Raw genomic sequence first — 23,004 nt, forward strand, 5'->3', positions numbered from 1 at the left:
AGGGGGAGGGGGAGGGGGAGGAAGAGGAGGAGGAGGACATGGGCTTATATTGGGAACCTGCAATTATGTAATGAGGCTCCCTTGAGGAAATGGTTGTGGCGGCTATTTGGAGCCTGGTACTTAGTGGCTTTGGGTTATCCTTTGTTCTCTCAATTCGTTAAGTGCTCTATTGGAGATGGATCAAATACCTATTTTTGGAGGAATTATGGGTGGAGAGAAACCCACGTGTTCCTTGTTCCATTATCTGATAAGAGGTTACACTCGGTGGCCTCTGTCTTGCCTTCCTCCAATAGTTCTTCTTCTTTGACCCTAGATTTTCTGTCGGGTGCTTTTTGATTGTGAGACTTGCAAGGTTTTTTAGTATTTTCTTCTTTTTTTCTAACCAGGTTACTCGTCTTGGGAGAAGGGATTCTAGATCTTGGGTTTTGAAGCCCTCTTAGGGCTTTTTTCAGTAGTAATTTCTTTTTTCCGGATTCTTTGCCCCTTTCTCCCCCTTAAGGTGTCCCTATGGTTTCCTTTATTTGGAAGGTTTGAATTCCTTAGAAAGTGAAAATTTTTTCTTGGAAAGTTTTGTACGGGAAAATGAACACTCAAGATTGTATCTAGAGGCTTTCCTCCATGTGTTGCAGCCTCAATGGTGTGCCTTTGTAAGAATCAGGAGGGGATCTTGACGGTTTACTACGACATTGTGATTTTTTCACCATAGTGTGGAAAAAGTTCTTTAGGACCTTTGGGATTGGGCTAGCTTGTAATTGAGGATGTTGTTTGATGTTTGAGGAGGTTATCTTGCATCCTCCTTTTCATGAAAAAGGAAAGGTTCTTTGGTAGTCTTGTGTTTTTTTCTCTTTATTGTGGGGCATTTAGCATGAGAGAAATAGTAAAATTTACCATTAGGTGGAACTATGTGGAGAGGATCTTTGGAATACGATTAACTTTTTCTTTTTTGGATTATGACCCTTACTATACTTAGGCGTGGAGAGGTTTTGTTTTTGGGTTTTTTTTTTTGGTATTCAACAATAAAAGAAGTTGTGTCTAGTCTTCAAGTCACTTTGATAGCTCATCTCTTCAAAGGGAAATCTAAATCCTTGTGGCTAAATTTGATTAGAAGGCTCCTATGAACTACCTTGCTAAAGAGAGACAACAAAGCCTTCAATGGAAAGGAAAGAATTTCTCCTATTTATTTGATCTTATTTTGCATAATGCAGTCCCTTTGTGTGGTAATTCTCTGGTTGGGACATTGTGATACTGCCCACCATCCCGTGACATCTATTCCAGGAAAATGCTTGAGATCTTAAGCAATCGCATTACCTTGATAGTCGCATACTTGGGCTGCAGATGTGGGCGGGATTGGTAATTGTGACAAGCTACAAGGCAGGCAACTGTGTTGGGGGAGTCTCCATGATTCAGTAGCCTTTTGATCGACCAACTTGTCAAGCGCCTCTGCCACCCCTTCCCCTCTCGTTGGGTCATGACATATGTACACCCACAACTCCCATTGTGCGGGGAGAGAGTGGATGTCGAGTGGAGCCTAAGGTTGGCTTGCTTTGACAATGCTCATGTAGCTGTTTAGTTGCTTGATTTTTTGAAAAAGTTACTTAGTGGTATTTGTGCCAATTGGAGAGAATTTTAGTAACCCCTCTTACCCTTTTGTAAATTTCATTACATCAACGAAATGATTCTATTTCCATCCCCTCAAAGAGTATGAAAATTTCCTGATTAAGAAGGAATGCATCATTTTCAAGATAAGATTTCGAAAAAGCTTGTGACTTGATGAGTTGAGATTTTTTGACAGGATGTCATGAAAAAAAGGCTTTGGTTCAAATGAAGAACATAGGTCTGAAATTGTTTGCGGTTACCTAGTTGGTGGAAAGATGCATGCACATTTTAACACTTATTTGGCTCTTAATTCAAATTTATTTTTGGTAGGACTCTTTATTTTAAAATTTGTAATTGATTAAAATTTATTATGTAAACATTCTTTATTTTTTATTATTAACACACATTTCGGGTTCTTATGTGAAGTCTTTGTACGCCTCTTGGCTTGGCCTCCTTTTTGTTTTCATAATGAATCTTGGTTTTTTTATCCAAAGAAGAAAAAAAGAGTTAAATTGGACGCATGATAACCCTACCCAACATTAAGTTCATTGAAGGAAAAATATCCCAGGAATTTAGTTTGGCCATGGATAGAAGGAAGGAGGATTATCCAAAGGAGGTTTTAATTGCCTCTCTAAGTTTCCATCAATTAGGAAGAGGCTTTTTGTACAGGGATTTTGCCGATTGAAATTATTTCTCTATTATTATTATGTCTTAACTTTTTTATTTCTCAAGGCAGTGGTACCAGAACCCAGCATCTTGAAAAATCAAGGTTCCTTCCAATCAAATCTGTGTTTTCCTTTCTTCTTCCAGGACTAAAAGTTGTCCAATTTGGATTTTTGTAAAATTTTGTGGAAAGCTACCACTTCCGAAACGTGTGAAGTGTTCTTATGGGGTTATCTGTTTAGGTGGGATCAAGAGAAGCGATAAGGTGCGACACGGGAATCTGTGTACGTCCCTCCAAATCAATTGGTGCTGTTCTTTAAGTTTTTTCTGGGAAGGTTGGTAGATAGTTCTTTAGAAGAAGTTCGGGAGGGGTGGGGTTTAGCGCCTCTTTATGGGCGTACTTTGTACGTCCCTTTACAATTATTTGCTCAATTCTTTTAGATTGGAGCCTGTTCTTGTAGCTAGTCGAGGTTTTTTTTGTGGTCTTGTTTTTTTTTGTATGCTCTTTTATATTCTTTCATTTTTCTCGATGAAAGCTTGGTATTAAATTTTTTTTTTTGTTTATCTCTGTTAAAGACTGGTGCAAATTTTGAGTATCTTCACAGATCACCAAACATCATCCAAAATCGTGAAAAATTCGCTTTCTTAGGCCTTGGTAGTGATGGCTTAAGAGATAAAGCGGTTTTGTGGGACAAAATCTTTTTTTTCCGTCCTTTGGGAATTGGGAGTCATGATTTGAGAGAAACAAAAAGAACTAACTCTCGGTATCTCAAGTTTAAGTTTGTTTCTGTTCTCTTTTGGATAATTATTCCCTCAACAATGATTGTTTTTAGTGGAGGCCTCAATTTGAAATAAACTTTGTATTTTTCATCCTTCACTGAAATATCATTTCTTATTGAAAAAATTTGATGCCCAAGTACTGATTGTTGGTGAATATGGGGTTCTGTGTCCTTTTGGATTCAAGATTTCAAGCCATGGTTCATGAATAAGTGCTGGTGATTAAATGCCGAAAAGTACCTTTGAGTAGGTGTAAATGCTACACCCACCATGGAGCATGATGCCTTAAAAGATATGGTAGAGATATATATGATAGATATTTCATAAAGATCTGATAAGATATATATGGTGGATATTTTGCAAAGATTTGGTAGAGATATATTTGATAGATTATATTTCGTAAGTGATTAAATATGTTAAATCCAATAAGATGTACTTTCTTCCTTCTCTGTATTTTCTCTGGACTTACATGCCTGAAGTTATCCCTAAAATCTTTAGCCAATATTCCTCCTTGAATTTTCTCTCTCTGGTTCTTCTCCGGTAGTCTATTGTCTTGGAACCTTTCCCTTTTCTGATTTCATTAGATTAAACCTTTTCCTCTTTTCAATTACATTTGTCAATGGATTCTACACTTACCCTTTAAAAAGTGGCTCGGAAATTTTTGTCAAGACTTTTTTTGTGCTTCGTTTCTGTGTTCCTTTATTTATTTTATTTATTTCCATCTATCACATATTAGAATTATTATAGACATAAAATCACCAATCAGTCCGTTATCATTTTATTGATATAGCATTTCCTCCCCTTCCTTTCAAATATAATTGGTGTCTCTTACCTCTTTTTTTTATTTTGTATTAGTTTGTATTAAGAGACAATTGCATTGGTGATTGAAATTTACAAAAGGGATGTATAATCCATGATGTTTACATAAAACCTTCCCAATTTGCAACGAGGGAGGTATAACTATAGGAAGTAAAAATATTAGACACTTGACACCAATATATAGCTTGGTAAACAACATTGTCAAAAAGTTTTGTGTAGGTCTATGTCTTTTATGCGAAATATTCTCGGATTTCGTTCTTTCCACATATTCCAAAAGAAAGCCATGATGAGGTTTTTTCATAATAAGGCTTCTGCATTCTTGAAAGGGTGGTACGTTAAGGCCATATCCAAAACTTTCTTTACCTCTCTAGGAAATGTGAGATGCCATCTGAATATATTGAGAATTGTTGTCTAGAAATTCTAAGTGTATGTGCATTGCATAAACAAGTGGCTTTGTGATTCGTTTTCTTTCTTGCATGATGGAGTCTCTTACATTTTTTTTCTTCATACTATAACACTATGACATGTTCATCCAAATACAACACTACAGGAGAAATGATATGAACCAAGACATCAATCATGCAATATAAACTTCAAGGAAGATGTGAAGAAAATGTTGTCAAAGTTATCAAAAAGATGTTTCAATTCATGCCACATTAAAAAAGAATGAAGTTTCATTGTTATAAATTTTGGTGGATCATAATTTAGAGTTATGATATTTTATTAATGTATTTTAGGACTTTTTATTTACTTTGGGTTACATTTACGTAATGGTTAATTATAGCCATAAAGTGTGAATGTTACAATTCTTGGAATGACTTTAATAGTTTTCATTTTGATGCTATATAAAGCTAGGTATGTTGTATTTGTAAGTAGACTCGAAAAATATAGTAAAAGAAGCATTTGTGCATTCTTTAGCCAATGACTAAGTTTCTTTGCAATTCTATGTAGTTTAGGTTGCATGTAGAATCATTCAAGCTTGACATGATCAATCTTGTTTGTGAAGTAATTCGAATCTCAAATAAGTTTGATCAACCATAATCATTCAAGCAAGATTGATCATGTCAAGCTTGAATGATTCTACATGCAACCTAAACTACATAGAATTGCAAAGAAACTTAGTCATTGGCTAAAGAGAGCACAAATGCTTCTTTTACTATATTTTCCACCTCTACTTACAAATACAACGTATCTCACTTTTTATAGCGTCAAAATGAAAACTTTTAAAGGCGTTCCAAGATTTGTAACATTCATACTTTATGGCCATAATTAACCATTATGTAAATGTAACCTAAAGTAAATAAAAAGTCTTAAAATACATTAATCAAACATCATAACTCTAAATTATGATCCACCCAAAATTTATAGCAACGAAACTTCATTCTTCTTCAATGTGGCATGAATTGAAATATTTTTTTGATAATTTTGACAACATTTTCTTCACATCTTCCTTGAAGTTTATATTTCATAATTGATGTGTTGTTCAGATCAAAGAAACTATGCTTCACGTTAATTAAGAATCAAGATTGATTAAAGAACTGGCATAAATGATTTTTTTTTTCCTAATTCAGGTATCTCTGGCAAGACTCTACTTAAAGTCAACACCATGCCAATACAAAAATCAAATATTGACCAGTTGGAATCTGATTTGAGCCAGCCTAAATTGGAAAGATCAAAGACTGAGGTGCACAAACAGAAGTTTCTTGCTGAAGAGGCAGCTAAAATTTTTGATGACAATATTTCTGCTCATAGAAAGGTATTATACTTCGGAAACAAATTATCTTGCCTAACGTAAGGTATAATGCAGATTACAATTTAGTCTTGCAGGGCTCCACCTAGATGTTTTATATTGTTCTCTTTTTCCTCTTTAGTTTTCTTTAAACATAATTTCATTTAGATAGCTCTTTTTAGGTTACTGGAAGATATCTATTTGGTGCAAATGATGAATTTTAATTAATTCCCTATAAATCAGCCTCTCCTTGATTATTGAATCTAACGGACCTCGTCTAGATGCTTTATAAGCTTGCAGTATAATATACCTCCTTTGCTATGTATATTCTTCTTTTGTCTTGAGGATTCCTCACTCTTGAAAAATTTATTCAACTGAAATGGAGAAATAGGATATTATAACCGATCTTGAAAGAACAAAATCTTGGAAATTTTATTATATTCATCCCAGACAAAGCTGGATATTTAAAGAGAAATGTAACGAATCAGTATTATATAAAAAAAAAAAATGCGAGGTCGTCGGAGGATGTGAAAATTCTGGCGATCGTTGGAATTTTTGGATCTCACATGACCACGACCTGCAGGACGCCCTAGAGTCCCTCTCTCCTCCAGCCTTTAGCCATCACCTCTGGCCACCTATAGAGGAAGAAAAGAAAAGAAAAATCGAGAGAGAGAAACCTGAAGATTTTCGGCAAGTCGAAAAACCTCAACCCTGGCGCCTACACCGAGCAAACCAACCGTGAAAGCCCTCACCGACCTTAGTATATTCACCCAGAGCAGATTCACACCGTGCATCGCTGTCATCACCGTCGGAGAAGGAAATTCGGAAATCGAATTTTTGGACAATCCCTGATCCACCTCCATCGACGTCCATCCACGAAATTTTATGGGAGAGAGGAGGAGAAGCAAATAGAGAGGAAGAGGAAGAAAAAGGACGGAAAACGACGTCGGAAACCATTGCGTAGAGGAGAGAGAAATCGGCTTCGGAAAAATCGCATTGAGTCGGGAAAGGAAGACGACTCCATCGGATCTGGGTCGGATTCGAACCAGATACCCGCGACCCAAACCGCGCCGGCTCAGCTTGACTTGCAGCGACCCATGCCGCAAGCCCAGCGCAATGCCTCTGCAACTCGAGAATCGATAACTCGAGAACCCAAAACCGAGTCCGGCCTACAACTGAGACCCACGGTCCTGCTTGCTAACCCACGACCCAAACTCACCTGCGGCCCAACCTGGGAACTGAAGGCTAGTAGCCCACCTGCAGCCGATGACTCGCAAGCTAACCCAAACCCTGACCCGAACTGGTCTACAACCCACGCCTTGACCCGAGACGCTTGCGCTGTTGTGGCTCACCCTGCTGCTGCCACGTGTCACCCAGCGGCGCAAGCAGCTATTCGGCTCGGTGGCTTTCCGGCGGCTCCTGGTAGCTTTTTGAACTGTTCAGCTCGGCTTTTCCCATTTTAGCTTGGTTTATACCGTTTCGACCCTTCCGAACCTTTTTTCAGTCCCGATTAAGGTAATTAAGGCTGTTTTAGTGCCATATTTCACAATAATTAGTTGGATTAAAAATTAAATTATGAAATACTAACGAAAGGTGACGAACGGTGTGATAAGAAACGAACCCTGACAATCTTTGAAGTAGCTTTCGAAGAACAGGAACTTACATAATTAAATTAGGGAGTAGTACGGCTAAGGCCAACCAAGTAAATGACCTTACTCTAGGATATGTTAGAAATTGTATGAATTATAATTTATGACGTATGAGCTATGATGATGTATAAGCTATGATGTTGTATGAGCTATGTTGATGTATGAGCTATGATGATGTATGAGCTATGATGCATGATGATGTACGAGCTATGATGCATGATGATGTACGTGAACTATATTACGATGTATGACGTACTTGATATGTTTGATGGCGTTATGATGAGTATGATGATTGCATGATATTTATCTTAATATGTTGATGTTTTTCATATTAAACATGTTATATGATGATGAGTGCCATATTGCATCATGTCCATCGACATAGAGAAATTTTTTGTCCAATTTTTTAAAGTCACCTTGAGGTTGAGAAAAGGTGGTACGTCAATAGGGATTAAAGTCACTTTGAAACTTTTTAAGAACCAAATAGAAATTTCGAACATCAAGGACCGAAGTAATTTGTCCAATTTTTTCAATACCAGGCACACATTCATGTTAATTGCGTAAAATTCCTTGAGTAAGGTTTTCCTAGTCTAACTTTTTAAACCTGTACAGCTGAAATTGTTAAACAGAATAGCGACAGTGAAAGATGATGGAACTGTGGAATTTGAAATCCCTGTAGACGTTGCAGCACCTCTTGGCATTGGTGCAAAGGAAGTCTCTCATGATATTATTGAAGAAGAACCTCTTGAAGCAACAGACCTCCAAGATATTCCACCTTTGCAAATAGTAATGCTTATTGTTGGAACACGTGGAGATGTACAGCCATTTGTAGCAATTGGAAAGCGTCTACAGGTATGTAAGCTTCTATGAGTATCCCTTTTATTTTGTTTGCTAAACTATTTACTTCCAAACATGTTTGGAGCATTTCAGCAATCGTTTTTAGTCCCCTCCGACCTTTTGGTGGTTTCCTTTTGCTCTGTACTTTGCTTTATTTCACCTCTTTTAAGAGTTTGTTTTGTTATATTTTTTTTATTATATCAATGAGAAAGTTGAAGTTTTACTGGAGAATAAAAAAAAAAAAAAAAACGCCCAAGGAAGGTAAGCTCCAACTCTAATAGTCCAGATTCTCACAGGGAAGGTAATAGAAATATAAGTCTACTGAGAAAGGAAGCCCACTCTCTCTCTCTCTAAATTGTTCGATAGTTTAAAAAAAATGAGTAGATTGATTCCAGAATCTTTAAGGCTTTTCAGAATCAGCTTTATATAAAGCTGCTTAGAATCATTTTGAAATCTCAACGGGTAGATGGTATCGAAGCCATACCCTTAACTTACCCATGTCAATAGAATCCTCAAAGATTCACGTCAAAAGTGACTCAAGGGTGTACTTTGTTCGAGGACTCCAAAGAAGGAGTCAAGCCTCAATTAAGGGGAGGCGGTTTGAGGGCTCCATAGGCCTCAGAGGAGACTCTATAGTGTACTTTGTTTGAGGGAAGGATTGTTGGGAGGGAATTCTACATTGGCTAATTTAGGGAATGATCATGAGTTTTTAAGTAAGGAATACATCTCCATTGGTATGAGGCCTTTTAGGGCCCAAAGCAAAGCCATGGAGCTTATGCTCAAAGCGGAGAGTCGTGATTCTTAACCGAGATGGAATATTAATACTCAACTTCTTGGTGGTCGCTTCTGCAAAGACAAGAAGAGTGTCTTTTAGGTGTTGTGGCATCTTTTGCTATTCTTGGCCGGAAAGAAATTGAAAATTATTCCAAGGGTTAGGGACTTCTTAAAAGGAAGCGTGAGATCTCTTTTTTTTTTGTAGGCTGATTGTAGGCTTCTTTGATCCATTTTATATATGCTTACCATATTTTGACGATCATAGTCAATTTGAGAGTCCATTTATAACTTCAGGGTTTTTTGAAACTTGTAATACTTGCTCATTGACAACTCGATTCACAGGAGTTACCATTGACCTAGACCATTTACTTCAAAAAACCAGTCATAAAACCATAACATTTTCATACCTAACAAGTAAAGTTTTCAACAGTGAAAGCACATATACATAAGAACAAACTACAGGGAACGTTTCCATGAAATTCGTTTCCCGTTAAAAATGATATAATGAAGGTGCGAATCAATCATTTTTATTCAACATTTTTGAAGTAATTTGTTCTCATGGGCAGTTACAATGATTGCAGGATTATGGTCATCGTGTTAGACTTGCTACTCATTCAAATTTCAAGGAGTTTGTTTTAACTGCTGGGCTGGAGTTTTTTGCTCTTGGTGGAGATCCTAAGATTCTTGCTGGCCGTAAGTTCACCTCTATATTTTTAAGTTTGATGGCCTATGCTTTAACATCTTTCTTAGCTCAAGCATGGGATAAATTAGAGGTCATAGAAATTAAATTTGAACCATCACAAATGAGATAATGATTGGGGAATGACTAGTTTGTTGTCGACGTCTTCTACGAAAAAGGTATCTTCTTCGAACCAAATGCAAAAATAAGTATTGTTGACACAACATCTTCTTAATTCCATATCTCTAATTAGCAACCAAGCTAGTAACTAACTTTGAAAAAGATGATTCCTGAAGAGGAAGCTGTAGCCTGCGTTAATGAAAAAGAACTGATTAGACCTTCCATTATTTTTAACTGGTGGAAATGTATTCATTATGGCTCTGTTGGTAATTCTTTGGTTTTTTTATTATTTATATTTTTCATTTCAATTTTTATCTTCACAGTTCATATTTGATTCACATATTCATGATCTTAGGAGCCCTTGGATTGTCTATGAACAGTTCTTTATAATTTGTATATGGTATTTGTTGCATTTTCATATTTTATTTTCAGAGATCAGGTAACAAACCCCTAAATAATACTAGGTAACTAAACTAAATAAATCCAACCTGATAGATTAGGGAGATTAGGGAGATCGACTACTTCTCTTATTGAATGGGATTACACAAATATACTTCTAACACTCCTCAAATTGAGTAATAGATATCATTCATTCTCTGATTACTAACTCATGAATTTCACACATATCTCTGACTTAAAGGCTAATTCTTCAACACTCCCCCTCAAGTTGAGAATGAATATATTACTTAACTTGGACTTGATAGGTTTATGTGCAATATTGATTGCACGACTTTGATGACATGACTTCAATGTTAAGGCACAACTTCAACGGAAGCTATGAAGACTCCGAATAAATTTGTCAACGATAGCTATGAAGATTTCGAATAAATTTGTCCACGATAGTTATGAAGGTTCCGAATAAATTTGTCAATAGTATCTATGAAGGCTCTGAATAAATTTGGTTAAGGTGAGCGATCCAGAGGTATGAACATGGAATAAATTTGTCAATGGTAGCTATGAAGTCTCCGAATAAATTTGTCAATGGTAGTTATGAAGGTTTTGAATAAATTTGTCCATGGTGAATTTGTCCAAGATAGCTGTGAATTCTCCAAATAAATTTGTCAATGGTAGCTATGAACGCTCTGAATAAATTTATCAATGATAGTTATGAAGTTCTTTTGTTAGCACATTTGAAGCCGTGAGAGCACATAATGTTAGGTTATGGAGTCTACTGCTTATTTATAGGTTACTCAATGGTTATGTATGATAATGCTATGTTAGGTAAATGACATATATAGTAAATGGTAATATATAGTAAATAGATATGTATAGTAAACAATTATGTAATAATTATATATAATAGATGGTTATGTATAGTAGATGACTATTTTTAGTAAAGTTATATATAGTAAGCTAAATCTTACATATACCTCTTTTGAAAATGTACTTTCTGCCTTCCCTGTATTCTCTATTATTATAGATACTTAAAGCTATCAACCTCTAAACAATATTTCTCCTTGCATTTTTTCTCTTCTATTTTTTTGTGTTCATCTAGATTGAGTGTGTGCGTTGTTATGCGGTCCTAAAAACTGGTATCAGAACTAGGAGATATTTACCACGATTTGTGAAAATGGAAAGCTAAAAAATTGGAACGAGAAGTTTGATGGACGATTTCAGTTTCTGAAAGATGTGGATGGAAGATTATCTGTACTAGAAAGATCTTCACGAACCCTTGTTTGGGGTGAAGCCATATATCATGACCTTGCAGCAGTAGAAGCTCAAGGATCGACAAACTCTAGGATTAATCCGGTTGATGATGTCCAGAATTGTGGTGTTCAACATTATCAAGGAGAAGACAACGTTGGATCTCTTATGAACAAGGTGTATTTGATGCGTAGATTGTTTAATCTACAATTGTTTGAAGGTGAATCGGTTGGAAATCATATAAATGAATTCAATATGATTGTAAGTCAACTGAGCTATGTGGAAATTAGTTTCGAAGATGAAATTAAAGCATTGATTTTGATGTCATCTTTACTCGAGTTATGAGATATTGTTGTTGTTGCAATCAACCGTTCTCGGAGATCTAAGAAATTGAAGTTTGATGATATTCGAGATGTAGTTCTCAGTGAAAGTATTCATAAACGAAAAATTGGAGATTCATTAGGCAATGCTCTCAGTGTTGATCGAAGGGAAGAAGTAATTTGAAGTAATTTGAAGGGTCTAAACATACATGGCCAATGAAAAAAACAAAAACTAAGACATCTCCAAACAGGCCAAATGTAATGTGTTGGAATTGTGGAAACAAGGACACTTTCCAACATAGTGTACAAAAACAAAGAAGAAACATAATCACAAATCTAAAGATGACCATGATTGTGTATATTCAGAAGAAGATATTGAGGATGCTCTTTAGTGTGGACAACCCAACTGAATCCTAGATTTTGGATTTAGGTGCATCTTTTCAATCATCTCCGAACAAGAAATTGTTTCAAAATTTCAAATCTGAAAAATTTGGGAAAGTGTATCTTGCCAACAACAAATTTTTGGAGATTAAAGGAAAGGGAGAGGTCTGCATATAAACTCCAACAAGAAATCAATGAACATTGAAAGATTTTAGATATATTCCTGGTCTCAAGAAAAATTTGATGTGTATTGGTCAGTTGGATAACATATGTTATGCAATAGAAATTGGAAGGAGTTCGTGGAAAATTGTGAAGGGTTCTATGGTGGTAGCACATCTGGAAACTTATACACCATTGTAGGGTGTATAAACATGGTTGCTGTTGACACAATAAATTTGGACATATGAGCATTAAAGGAATGAAGATGCATGCTGCGAAAAGAGTTAGTTTCTCAAAGGCTGCCAGAGAACGGGAGAAAGTACGGTTGGAAATGGTTCATATAGATGTTTGGGGACAAGCTCCAATTCCATCACCTGGTGGATCCAAGTTCTATGTCACCTTCATTGATGATTTTAGCGAGAAAGTATGAGTTTATTTTCTGAAACACAGGTCAGACGTGTTTGTCATCTTCAAGAAGTGGAAAGCTGAAGTTGAAAGTAAAATCGATTTGAATATCAAATGCATTAGGTCTAACAATGGAAGAAAGTACGACAAGTTAGAATTAGCATTTATTTTGTGTAGTTGAGGGGATTAAATTAATGAGAGTAATTCCCGGTAAGACAAGACAAAATGATATTGTTGAAAGGATAAAGAGAACATTGAATGAGTGGACAAGGAGTATGGGGATTCATTATGGATTGGCGCTCCGAAATGACCCCCTTTGTGAATAAAAAGGGGATACAAATATAAAATGAAATACAAATATAAAGAAATTTGCAAAAGACTCCAAACAATCGAAAAGGGACTGAGGCTCCGAAACGACCCCCTCTGTGACCGTACAGCTCTCGAACGCTCCTCTACCTCGACCGGCAGCCTACGAACACCTGAAAAAAATAGGAAAAAATGGGATGAGTATAAAAATTATACTCAGTAAGCCACCTACTTGTAGGCTCTCATCGCATCCTAACTTAACAAAGTTTCCACGGTTTTCTAATTGGCTCTAGGACGTCTGGTTCTGGTCGTAGTCCCTTTAGGGCTCGCCCCTTGGGACTTGCTCTATGGAGCTTCACTGGTTCTCCGTCCTTTCATTTGATACTTAAGGGTCCCTTATGCTAAGTTGACATGACCGACGTCTCTCTATGAGGTGCTACCTCTGCGTAGCTATCTGAAACTACATGGAATCTAGCCTAGGGGTGTGCTGAGTACTCCTAAGCCCATGACAGTCCCCTGGGGGGCGTGATCCAACCCATTCCCGTGCAGCTAATGGGTTGTACGACGTGGGGACACATTTCCCATGCGAAACGGCTAGGAGCAGTAAGAACTAATTAGGAACCTCTGGTTCTCCCACGGAGCTATAGAGACCGTTCAGACAATAGCTATAGTGTGAAACGTCTCTATAGCTCTGTGGGGGAACCAGAGGTTCCTGATCATTTCTCACTACTCCTAGTCGTTTCGCATGGGAAATGTGTCCCCACGTCGTACAACCCATTAGCTGCACGGGAATGGGTTGGGTCGCGCCCCCCAGGGGGCTGTCATGGGCTTAGGAGTACTCAGCACACCCCTAGGCTAGATACCATGTAGTCTCAGATAGCCATGCAGAGGTAGTGCCTCATAGAGAGACGTCGGTCATGTCAACTTAGCATAAGGGACTCTTAAGTATCAAATGAAAGGACGGAGAACCAGTGAAGCTCCATAGAGCAAGTCCCAAGGGGCGAGCCCCAAAGAGATTAAGACTAGAACCAGACGTCCTAGAGCCAATTAGAAAACTGTGGGAATTCTGTTAAGTTAGGATGCAATGAGAGCCTACAAGTAGGTGGCTTATTGAGTAAAATTTTTATACTCATCTCATTCTTTCCTATTTTTTTTTCAGGTGTTCATAGGCTGCCGGTCGAGGTAGAGAAGCGTTCGAGAGCTGTATGGTCACAGAGGGGGTCGCTTCGGGGCGTCAGTCCCTTTTCGGTTTTTTTTGAGTCTTTTGCAAATTTCTTTATATTTGTATTTCATTTTATATTTGTATCCCTTTTTATTCTTTGAAAATTTAACTTCTCTGTCTTTGGTTTCAAGTCTTTAATGGATTTGCCTCTTTTGTTTTAAATTCTTATTTTTATTTGTTTTTTATTTTGTCTTCTTGGTCAAGGTCCGATTTTTGAAGCCTAAAAAATCGTGACAAGAAACTTCTGAAATTGTTGTTGAGGAACCAAAGGTGGAGCAAATGATACTTGAGTAGGTGTTGAGAGGATCATCCAAAACCAACTAAGCACTAGATAGATATTCACCTTCATTACACTATCTATTGCTCATTACACTATCTATTGCTGACTGATAAAAGGGAGCTAGAATTCTTTGATGAGGCCTTACAGTTGGAGGATACAACCAAGTGGGAGCAAGCCATGAATGATGGGATCAGTTGGATGTCTAGGTTTTAGAATTATGTTGCTCGTTCATCTACTGAGGTTGAATACGTGACAATAGATGAAGCTAGAAAGAAGATGATATGGATGACAGACTATTTGGAAGAATTAGACGAGAAAATTCTTTGTACAGATAGAGTGTTTGGAGAATATAGAGGGTGCAAAGAATCCAACAAATATGTTGACAAAATGTGTTGATGTTGGAAAATTGAAGTAGTGCAAAGCCTTAGTTGGTTTGATGCAGTGAAGATGACCGTGGTGATGAGAATCGTTTGAGAATGAAATTCTTGTCTCCAAGTGGGAGAGTTGTTAAGTCATGGAGCTAGCTCACTCAATGGTTATTAGTAAGATTATATATAGTAAATGATTATATATATCTATATCTATATCTATATATATATATAGTAAACCGCTATATCTAGTAAAGCTATATATGCTAAATTGAATCATATATATATATATACTCCATAAGTAGTGCTTTGAAGATGTAGTTTCTGCATTCTCTATACTCTTTATTACTGTACATACCTGAAGTCATCAATATAAACCTCTAACCAATATTTCTCCTTCAATGTTCATCTACATTGAGTGTGTGAGTTGTTGTGCAGTCCTAACACATAGCTCACACATACTATCCCTTGAAGCACTTTAATCGGCGTTGTTTGCCTCTCTTGTGCTCACTCTTGTTGGAGTACTTCCACGAATGTTGCTCGTCTCTCTCGTGCTCACTCCTGTTGGGACACTCTATGGTTTGGTAACTCTGCGACAGTAGGGTTGGGGACTCATAATCTATGAAATAGGCTTTCCGTAGCGGCTTTTCTTATGGTACCGTCCAATTCTTCCATCTGAAAATTAGAGTTTAGAGCTAAACTCATGAATTACACAAATATCTCTAACTTAAGGCTAATCCTTCGAGTGTTTTTGAATCTAAGTGTTGTATTTCCTGTCTGAAGTTGCCTTCGCTTTTGAGCGTAGATATAACGTAATGACTTAAATATTTTTCCGATGATCATTCGAATGATTGAATATTTATGCAATTCATTTTTGTAACTTCTTTTAGAGAATTTCCATTAATAGTTCCGTGATCATTGTATTACCTTATGCAACAGACATGGTAAAAAACAAAGGTTTCTTGCCCTCGGGGCCTTCTGAAATACCTGTTCAAAGGAATCAAATGAAGGAAATCATTTATTCGCTACTTCCAGCTTGCAAAGAACCTGATCCTGAAACTGGTATTTCCTTCAACGCAGAAGCTATCATTGCCAACCCACCAGCTTACGGTAAGACCTTGCCACTAACTATTTTTTTTGTTTTTTTCCCTTTAAAAGTAACAATCAAGGAGCGAGGTTACTTTGGTATGATATTCGCCACTTTGAACATATGCTCTCATGGCTTTGCTTTGGGTTTCCCCAAAAGTCCTCGTACCAATTGGAGATATATTCCTTATAAAACTCATAATCATTCCCTAAATTAGTCAATGTGGGACTCCCTCCCAACAATCCTCTCTTCGAACAAAGCACACTATAGAGCCTCCCCTAAGGGCTATGGAGCCCTCAAACAGCCTCCCTTTAATCCTTTAATCGAGGCTCGACTCCTTCTCTGGAGTCCTTGAACAAAGTACACCCTTTGTTCGGTCTTGAGTCACTTTTGTCTACACCTTTGAGGCTCACAACTTCTTTGTTCAACATTGAGGGTTTTATTGACATGGCTAAATTAAGGACATGACTCTGATACCATGTTAGAAATAACAGACCTCGACATTTTCCACTTTGAGCATATGCTCTTATGGTTTTGCTTTGGGCTTCTCCAAGAGGGCTCGTACCAATGGAGATGTATTCTTACTTATAAAACTCATTATCATTCCCTGAGTTAGCCAACGGGGACTCCCTCCCTACCTTCCTCAACAACCTTCTCTTCATTTTGTTATTTACTATCCTTTTGCTTGATATTTGTGGAAAATATTAGTCCTCTTTACTTCTCTCTCATCTTGGGCAGGGGAAATTTTGAATGATTTCGGCACATTTTTCCTTTTTCCTCTCTTAATTTGTTATTTTTGTGAAGAAACTCTTTGCCGTAACCTCTTCAATGCTTTTGTAGGACATACTCATGTAGCAGAGGCACTTAAAATTCCAATTCACATATTTTTCACAATGCCATGGACGTAAGTTTGCCCTACACAGTGTACTTTTTTATTTTTTTTTTGACAATCTGGAGATACTATAATTGAGTCGCATTGTGTAATATTTACCTATATTTGAGCTATATGCCTTGTGAGAGAGTTTGAATCGTGCTATTTCCTCCTCTTGCCAGGCCAACAAGTGAATTTCCTCATCCTTTATCCCGTGTCAAGCAACAGGCTGGCTATCGGGTAGTTCAATTATGGTGTTGCCTTCTGCTTTTACACACACACACCATACCAAATTTTTTTCCTTCTTCTTTTCATTTTTTATGCCTTCATCGAACCTAACTTGACTTCGACCTTTTTTAATTTCCAGCTCTCGTATCAAATTGTCGACTCCTTAATTTGGCTTGGGATACGAGACATGATTAACGATCTTAGGAAGAAAAGGCTGAAGCTACGACCTGTTACTTATTTAAGTGGTTCACATGCCTCTGAATCAAGTGTACCACATGGGTATATATGGAGCCCACATCTTGTTCCTAAACCAAAAGGTTTGTTCTTGTAATGATGAGTTGTTCTTTCTACTGTAAAGCAATGTTAACAAGTTACTTTTTTCTTGATCATCAAGCACATAGAATCTTATGATTCTAGCTTTAAACTTGGGTTTTTTTCCAGATTGGGGGCCTAAGGTGGACGTGGTCGGATTTTGCTTCCTTGATCTTGCATCAAGTTATGAACCTCCTGAGTCGCTCGTAAATTGGCTTAAGGCTGGTGACAAGCCCATTTATATCGGTTTTGGTAGCCTTGTGAGTATTTCATATTATTCCTTCCGTTTAATTTGATATTTCAGCCTTTTAAAGTTTATATTTTTCTGCATCAAAAGCTCCCCTTTTATTGGGGCAGTAGGCATAAAAGAGTTGGTAGATTTTTGTTTTATTTTATTTGGTTGTGAAATGAAACTTCCATCACGAATCAATTGTACAAACTTCAATGTGATGCCCCGGCTAATTCGGTAAACATAGTGGTGAGGATTGCGAATCGTTTAATTCTCTGGTTCCCTCTTCTTGGAAGATCCTTTAGTTCCTTTCTTGTCAAATATTCCATTTTGCACCATCATTTCGCCTACTCTCCTTTCATTTTCCTAACCTATCACTGTTTGAAAATCCTTGTGAACTGAAGTTAGGAAGATGTGATCTCCTAACTAAAAAACACTAAAATTCTTAGTCAATTTGGGAATCAATCTTGAAGGAAGGTTAGGATTCGGACTGCCTCAATAATCAATGATGAAAGTTAAGAATGCAGGTTCCTTTCCTAAGATTATAACACTTTGTAACGGCCCAAGCCACCTCTAGCAGATATTGCCCTCTTTGGGCTTTCTCTTTCGGGCTTCTCCTTAAGTTTTTTAGAACGCATCTGCTAGGGAGAGATTTCCACACCCTTATAAAGGATGTTTCGTTCTCCTCTCCAACCGATGTGGGATCTCAGAATCCATCCCTTTGGGGGCCCAATGTTCTTGCTGGCACACCACCTCGTGTCCACCCCCCTTTGGGGCTGCTGGCACACCACCTCGTGTCCACATCACCTAGTGTCTGGCTTTGATACCACATCATCAAACTCCTTTGAGGGGTCTTAAGCTCTCAACTGTGGAGCATTGTTTTTTTCCCCCCCCTTTTGAACCGGATACAAATTTTTCATTGATTAATGAAAAGAATAAAATGTTTGAAGTTACAAACTCCCAAAAGGAATTGAAAAAAATTTACAAAAACAACCAACACAGTTACGTAGAAGCCTAAGATGAGTGAGTAAAAGCACTTTAATTAATACAAATGTCTCAAGGAGAAAAGACTCATCTAGAATTGTTAGTATCATCTAGAAACATCTCATGAATATACAAATTTTTGTTTATCTGATTCTCAAGATACAGCCTTTTAGGTAAATGGTCTTCTCACGTTCTTAATCTAGTTTTCATTGTATGTCAGCCTGTTCAAGAACCTGCAAAGATGACCCAAATAATTGTAAAAGCGCTGGAACTTACTAGACAGAGAGGCATCATCAACAAAGGATGGGGCGGTCTCGGAAATTGTAAGTTTCTAAACTTTTGTTGCCTGGAAGTAGTACAGCGTCTGGAAGATTTAATTTATTTAGCTTAAATTTTATTTTTTTTCCAGTGGAAGAACCAAAGGACTTCGTATATTTATTGGACAACTGCCCTCATGATTGGCTATTCTTACAGTGCAAGGCTGTGGTGAGTATATGTAGTTGAGTTCATATCAGAACATTATTATACCTCATTAAAAATAAGAGATCTATACAAAGTACGGTTCTAAGATACATAATCTTCACCTAAAAGAAGCAGATAAAACAAATAAACTCGGCTTCTTTATATTATCGTTTCCCATTTCTTCTCCTCTTTTCTTTTTTTGTATTAAAAAATATTCTCGACCCTTTTCTTGTGAGATTTTCTTTTCCGAAGAATAATAGATCTCTTGGGATATGGAGCTTGATGCATCTGGTAGAGATATACAGGGTAGATATTTATATTATATTTTGGAGGTGGTTATATCTGTTAAAGTTATATTTAGTAAACAGAAACCATATATATACCTATTAATCAGTTCTTCCAAAATGTACTTTTTTTCACTCTGTATTCGTGTTCATGTTTGAAATCATCAATAAAACATTTAGCCAATGTTCCTTCTTGAATTTTCTCTCCTGTTCTTTGTGTTCATCTTGATCGAGTGTGTGCATTGTTGTGCGATCCTAACAAGATCTTGACGTAGAGTGGATTAATTAACTTTTTGAGTGGAAATAGCATCACGATGTTTCAGAATTAATTGGTGTTGCTTTTATCTCAAGCAAGTTTAACAGAGGATCTGAAGTCTTAGTTGTCTCTTATATATAAGAGGCTAAAATACTGTTTTTTTCCCATCACTTTGGTGGTTGTTTTATTTTCTACGCTTTGTAAGTGTCTAAAATTTGGGGAAAAATGAAACTTTGTTGCATTAATGAATAAAGAAAATGTTAACAGGACGGGGAGATCGGGATCCTCATAAACCGATAATCTAAAATGGATATTTTTTCCCATTTCTGATAGGAAACAAGATATGATGAAATGCTACGAAGGTAGGGATAACCAGTCTCAAGCTATAGAGATTTTCTAGAAACCCGAAGTTTCCCGAAAGAATTGATAAGGTGGATACGAATCAACTATGGCTTAAAATATCTTATACTTGAATAACAAGTAAAACAGAATTGTGGAGATCTGTTATTCCTAACATGGTACCAGAGTATGCCCTTAACTTAGCCATGTCAATAAATTCCTCAAATGTCGAACAAAGAAATTGTGAGCCTCAAAGATGTTGTCAAAAGTGACTCAAGTGTCGAATAAAGGGCATACTTTGTTCGAGGACTCCAGAGAAGGAGTCGAATCTCGATTAAGGGGAGGTTGTTTGAGGGCTCCATAGGCCTCTGGAGGTTCTATAGTATACTTTGTTCGAGGGGAGTATTGTTGAGGATTGTTGGGCGGGAGTCTCACATTGGCTAATTTAGGGAATGGTCATGGGTTTATAAGAAAGGAATACATCTCCATTGATATGAGGCCTTTTGGAAAAGCCCAAAGCAAAGCCATGAGAACTTATGCTCAAAGTGGTCAATATCATACCATTTTGGAGATCCGTGATTCCTAACAAGGTTCACAAATACTTCAGTTGTTTTTCACTATTTTCGCTCTTGAATGGTTATTTAAGAAAATTAACCAACTTTTTCGAACTAAAGGCTGGATATCCTATGCTATGGCTAATAGCATATTGACTATGTTTTCCTGGTTCTCTTACCTGTTTCCTGCATCTAAAAGGGTTCCCCCCTACATTATCTTGTTTACAGGTGCATCATGGAGGTGCTGGAACAACAGCTGCTGGACTAAAAGCTGCTGTAATGGCGTCGCATTCTAAAACTTGTCTTTTTTAGCACCACGTGATTGATTATTGCTAACTTTTATCATCTCTGTCTCTGTCTCCGTCTCTGTTCATTCTAGTGCCCAACCACGATCGTTCCTTTCTTTGGAGATCAACCGTTTTGGGGCGAGCAGGTACATGCTAGAGGAGTTGGTCCTTCACCCATCCCCGTTGAAGAGTTCTCGCTTAACAAGTTGGTGGATGCCATAAACTTCATGCTAGATCCAACGGTAATCTTTCTGCAAGTTGAACAAGTCTTGAACATATTATGCTTATTAAAATTATTGAAACCATGGGAAGCAGTCATTTAATTTAAGCAGATAGCCTTGGAAAGAAAAAGTTATTAATCTGGGGGTAGGTGCTGCACTTATCATCATTGGTTTATGAATCTTGGTTCATGTCCTGTCTGCTCATTTCTTATAGAAAAACATTCAGTGGAATGTTTGAACTGGCTTTGTCTTCATCTTTTTACCTTCGGTGAAATATTTCGTTTTAAGCAGTTAAATGACTATCTAATGTCTGGCCATACATCTGAAGACTTTGTAAACTGAACTTCGGACTTCCCATGAAAACTGTAACGGCCTAAGTCGACCGCTAGCAGATATTGTCCTCTTTGGACTTTCCTTTTCGGGCATCCCCAAGGTTTTTAAAACGCGTCTGTTAGGGAGAGGTTTCCATACCCTTGTAAAGAATGTTTCATTCTCCTTTCCAACTGATATGGGATCTCATGATACACCCCCCTCCGAAGCCCAGCGTCCTCGCTAGCACTTGTTCCTTATCCAATCGATGTGAGACCCCCAATCCACCCCCCTTTGAGGCTCAACGTCCTTGCTGGCACACCGTCTCGTGTCCAGCACATCGCCGGTGTCTGGCTCTGATACCATTTGTAACGGGCTAAGCCCACCGCTAGCAGGTATTGTTCTCTTTGGGCTTTTTCTTTCGGGCTTCCCCTCAAGGTTTTTAAAACGTGTCTGCTATGGAGAGGTTTCCACATCCTTATAAAGAATGTTTTGTTCTACTCACCCACTGGTGTGGGATCTGAAAGCAGCTAACTTTAAAAAGAAAAAGTTATTAATCCGGTGGTAGGTTCTCTACTTATCATCATTGGTTTGTGAATCTTGTTTCATGTCCTGTCTGCTCATTTCTTATAGAAAAACATTTAAGTGGAATGTTTGACCTGGCTTTGTTTTCATCTTTTTACCTTCGGTGAAATATTTCATCTTAAGCAGTTAAATGACTATCTAAGGTCTGCTTTGTCATGTTACGTATAGAAAATCACATTTGTAATCACCTAAGCCCACCGTTAATAGATATTATCCGCTTTGTCCTGTTACGTATTATTGTCAGCCTCACGGTTTTAAAACGCATATGTTAGGGAGAGGTTTCCATACCCTTATAAAAAAATGTTTCGTTCCCCTCTCCAACCGACGTGGGATCTCACAATCCACCCTCTTTGGGGGCCCAACGTCCTTGCTGGCACACCATCCGGTGTCTGGCTCTGATACCATTTATAACAGCCCAAGCCCACCATTAGCAGATATTGTCGGCTTTGACCCGTTACGTATCGCCGTCAGCCTTACGGTTTTAAAACGTATCACCGTCTGTTGGGAGAGGTTTTCACACCCTTATAAAAATGTTTCGTTCCCCTCTCCAACCGATGTGGGATCAAGACATATGTTTACAATTTTCAAATAATCATAGGTTTGAGGGAATCCTTTAACTAAAAGGAAAGAGAAATTATTACTATGGCGTTTAGTGTAATAAGGTGGAGAAACTCATCCATCAGAAGGAGAGAAAGTAACTCTAGGAAATTATGTATCATTCCAGGTAAAGAAGTCTGCTGTCGAGCTTGCCAAGGCCATGGAGAACGAGGATGGAGTAGAAGGAGCTGTGAAAGCCTTCTTCAAGCATTATCGTCCAAGAAAGACCGAACCGGAGTCAGAGCCAGAGGACTCGACCGTTTTCTCTATGCGTAGATGCTTTGGCTGTTCTTGATTCGATGGTGTGCGAGATATCCTCGACACAACCTTCCATTAACAGATATGGCATACCCCTCCTTTGAAACATGGGCAAATGTCCTGAGCAGTGGGGTATGTCATGAGGTAAATATTTATAATGTTGGTAATCTCTATATAGCCTGAGAATGGCGCTTTGCACATTTTTATTTGCTGTTATCAGTGTTCTTTCTAAGCATTTCACGTGTAATTTCATTCATCCCTTTCCCACTTTCAAATCTATATTTTTTGAGCTATCTGTTGTGATTGTGAAGTAAATATGTGCAGGTTTTTAGGTGATTTGTTTCAAATTATATATATATATATATATATATATATATATATATATATATATATATATATATATATATATATAT

General features: G+C 37.5%; 1 protein-coding gene across 2 annotated transcripts in view; it reads left to right on the top strand.

Annotated features, from left to right (window-relative positions):
* The window catches only part of LOC111464037 (sterol 3-beta-glucosyltransferase UGT80A2), a 26,030-nt gene extending 3,105 nt beyond the window's left edge, over positions 1 to 22,925 (top strand). For both annotated transcript variants that reach the window (XM_023108079.1, XM_023108080.1), the window contains exons 2-14: positions 5,427 to 5,611; positions 7,846 to 8,085; positions 9,426 to 9,537; positions 15,668 to 15,838; positions 16,656 to 16,719; positions 16,869 to 16,926; positions 17,054 to 17,231; positions 17,356 to 17,486; positions 18,660 to 18,762; positions 18,849 to 18,925; positions 20,563 to 20,610; positions 20,714 to 20,863; positions 22,461 to 22,925. In XM_023108079.1, coding sequence (XP_022963847.1) covers positions 5,427 to 5,611; positions 7,846 to 8,085; positions 9,426 to 9,537; positions 15,668 to 15,838; positions 16,656 to 16,719; positions 16,869 to 16,926; positions 17,054 to 17,231; positions 17,356 to 17,486; positions 18,660 to 18,762; positions 18,849 to 18,925; positions 20,563 to 20,610; positions 20,714 to 20,863; positions 22,461 to 22,628 — 1,685 coding nt within the window. In that variant the 3' untranslated portion in view covers positions 22,629 to 22,925. The remainder of the gene's footprint in view (positions 1 to 5,426; positions 5,612 to 7,845; positions 8,086 to 9,425; positions 9,538 to 15,667; positions 15,839 to 16,655; positions 16,720 to 16,868; positions 16,927 to 17,053; positions 17,232 to 17,355; positions 17,487 to 18,659; positions 18,763 to 18,848; positions 18,926 to 20,562; positions 20,611 to 20,713; positions 20,864 to 22,460) is intronic.
* Positions 22,926 to 23,004: the final 79 nt, after the last annotated feature.

This window comes from Cucurbita moschata, unplaced genomic scaffold (assembly GCF_002738365.1).
Source record: "Cucurbita moschata cultivar Rifu unplaced genomic scaffold, Cmos_1.0 Cmo_Scf00029, whole genome shotgun sequence".
In the NCBI taxonomy this organism is placed as follows: domain Eukaryota; kingdom Viridiplantae; phylum Streptophyta; class Magnoliopsida; order Cucurbitales; family Cucurbitaceae; genus Cucurbita; species Cucurbita moschata.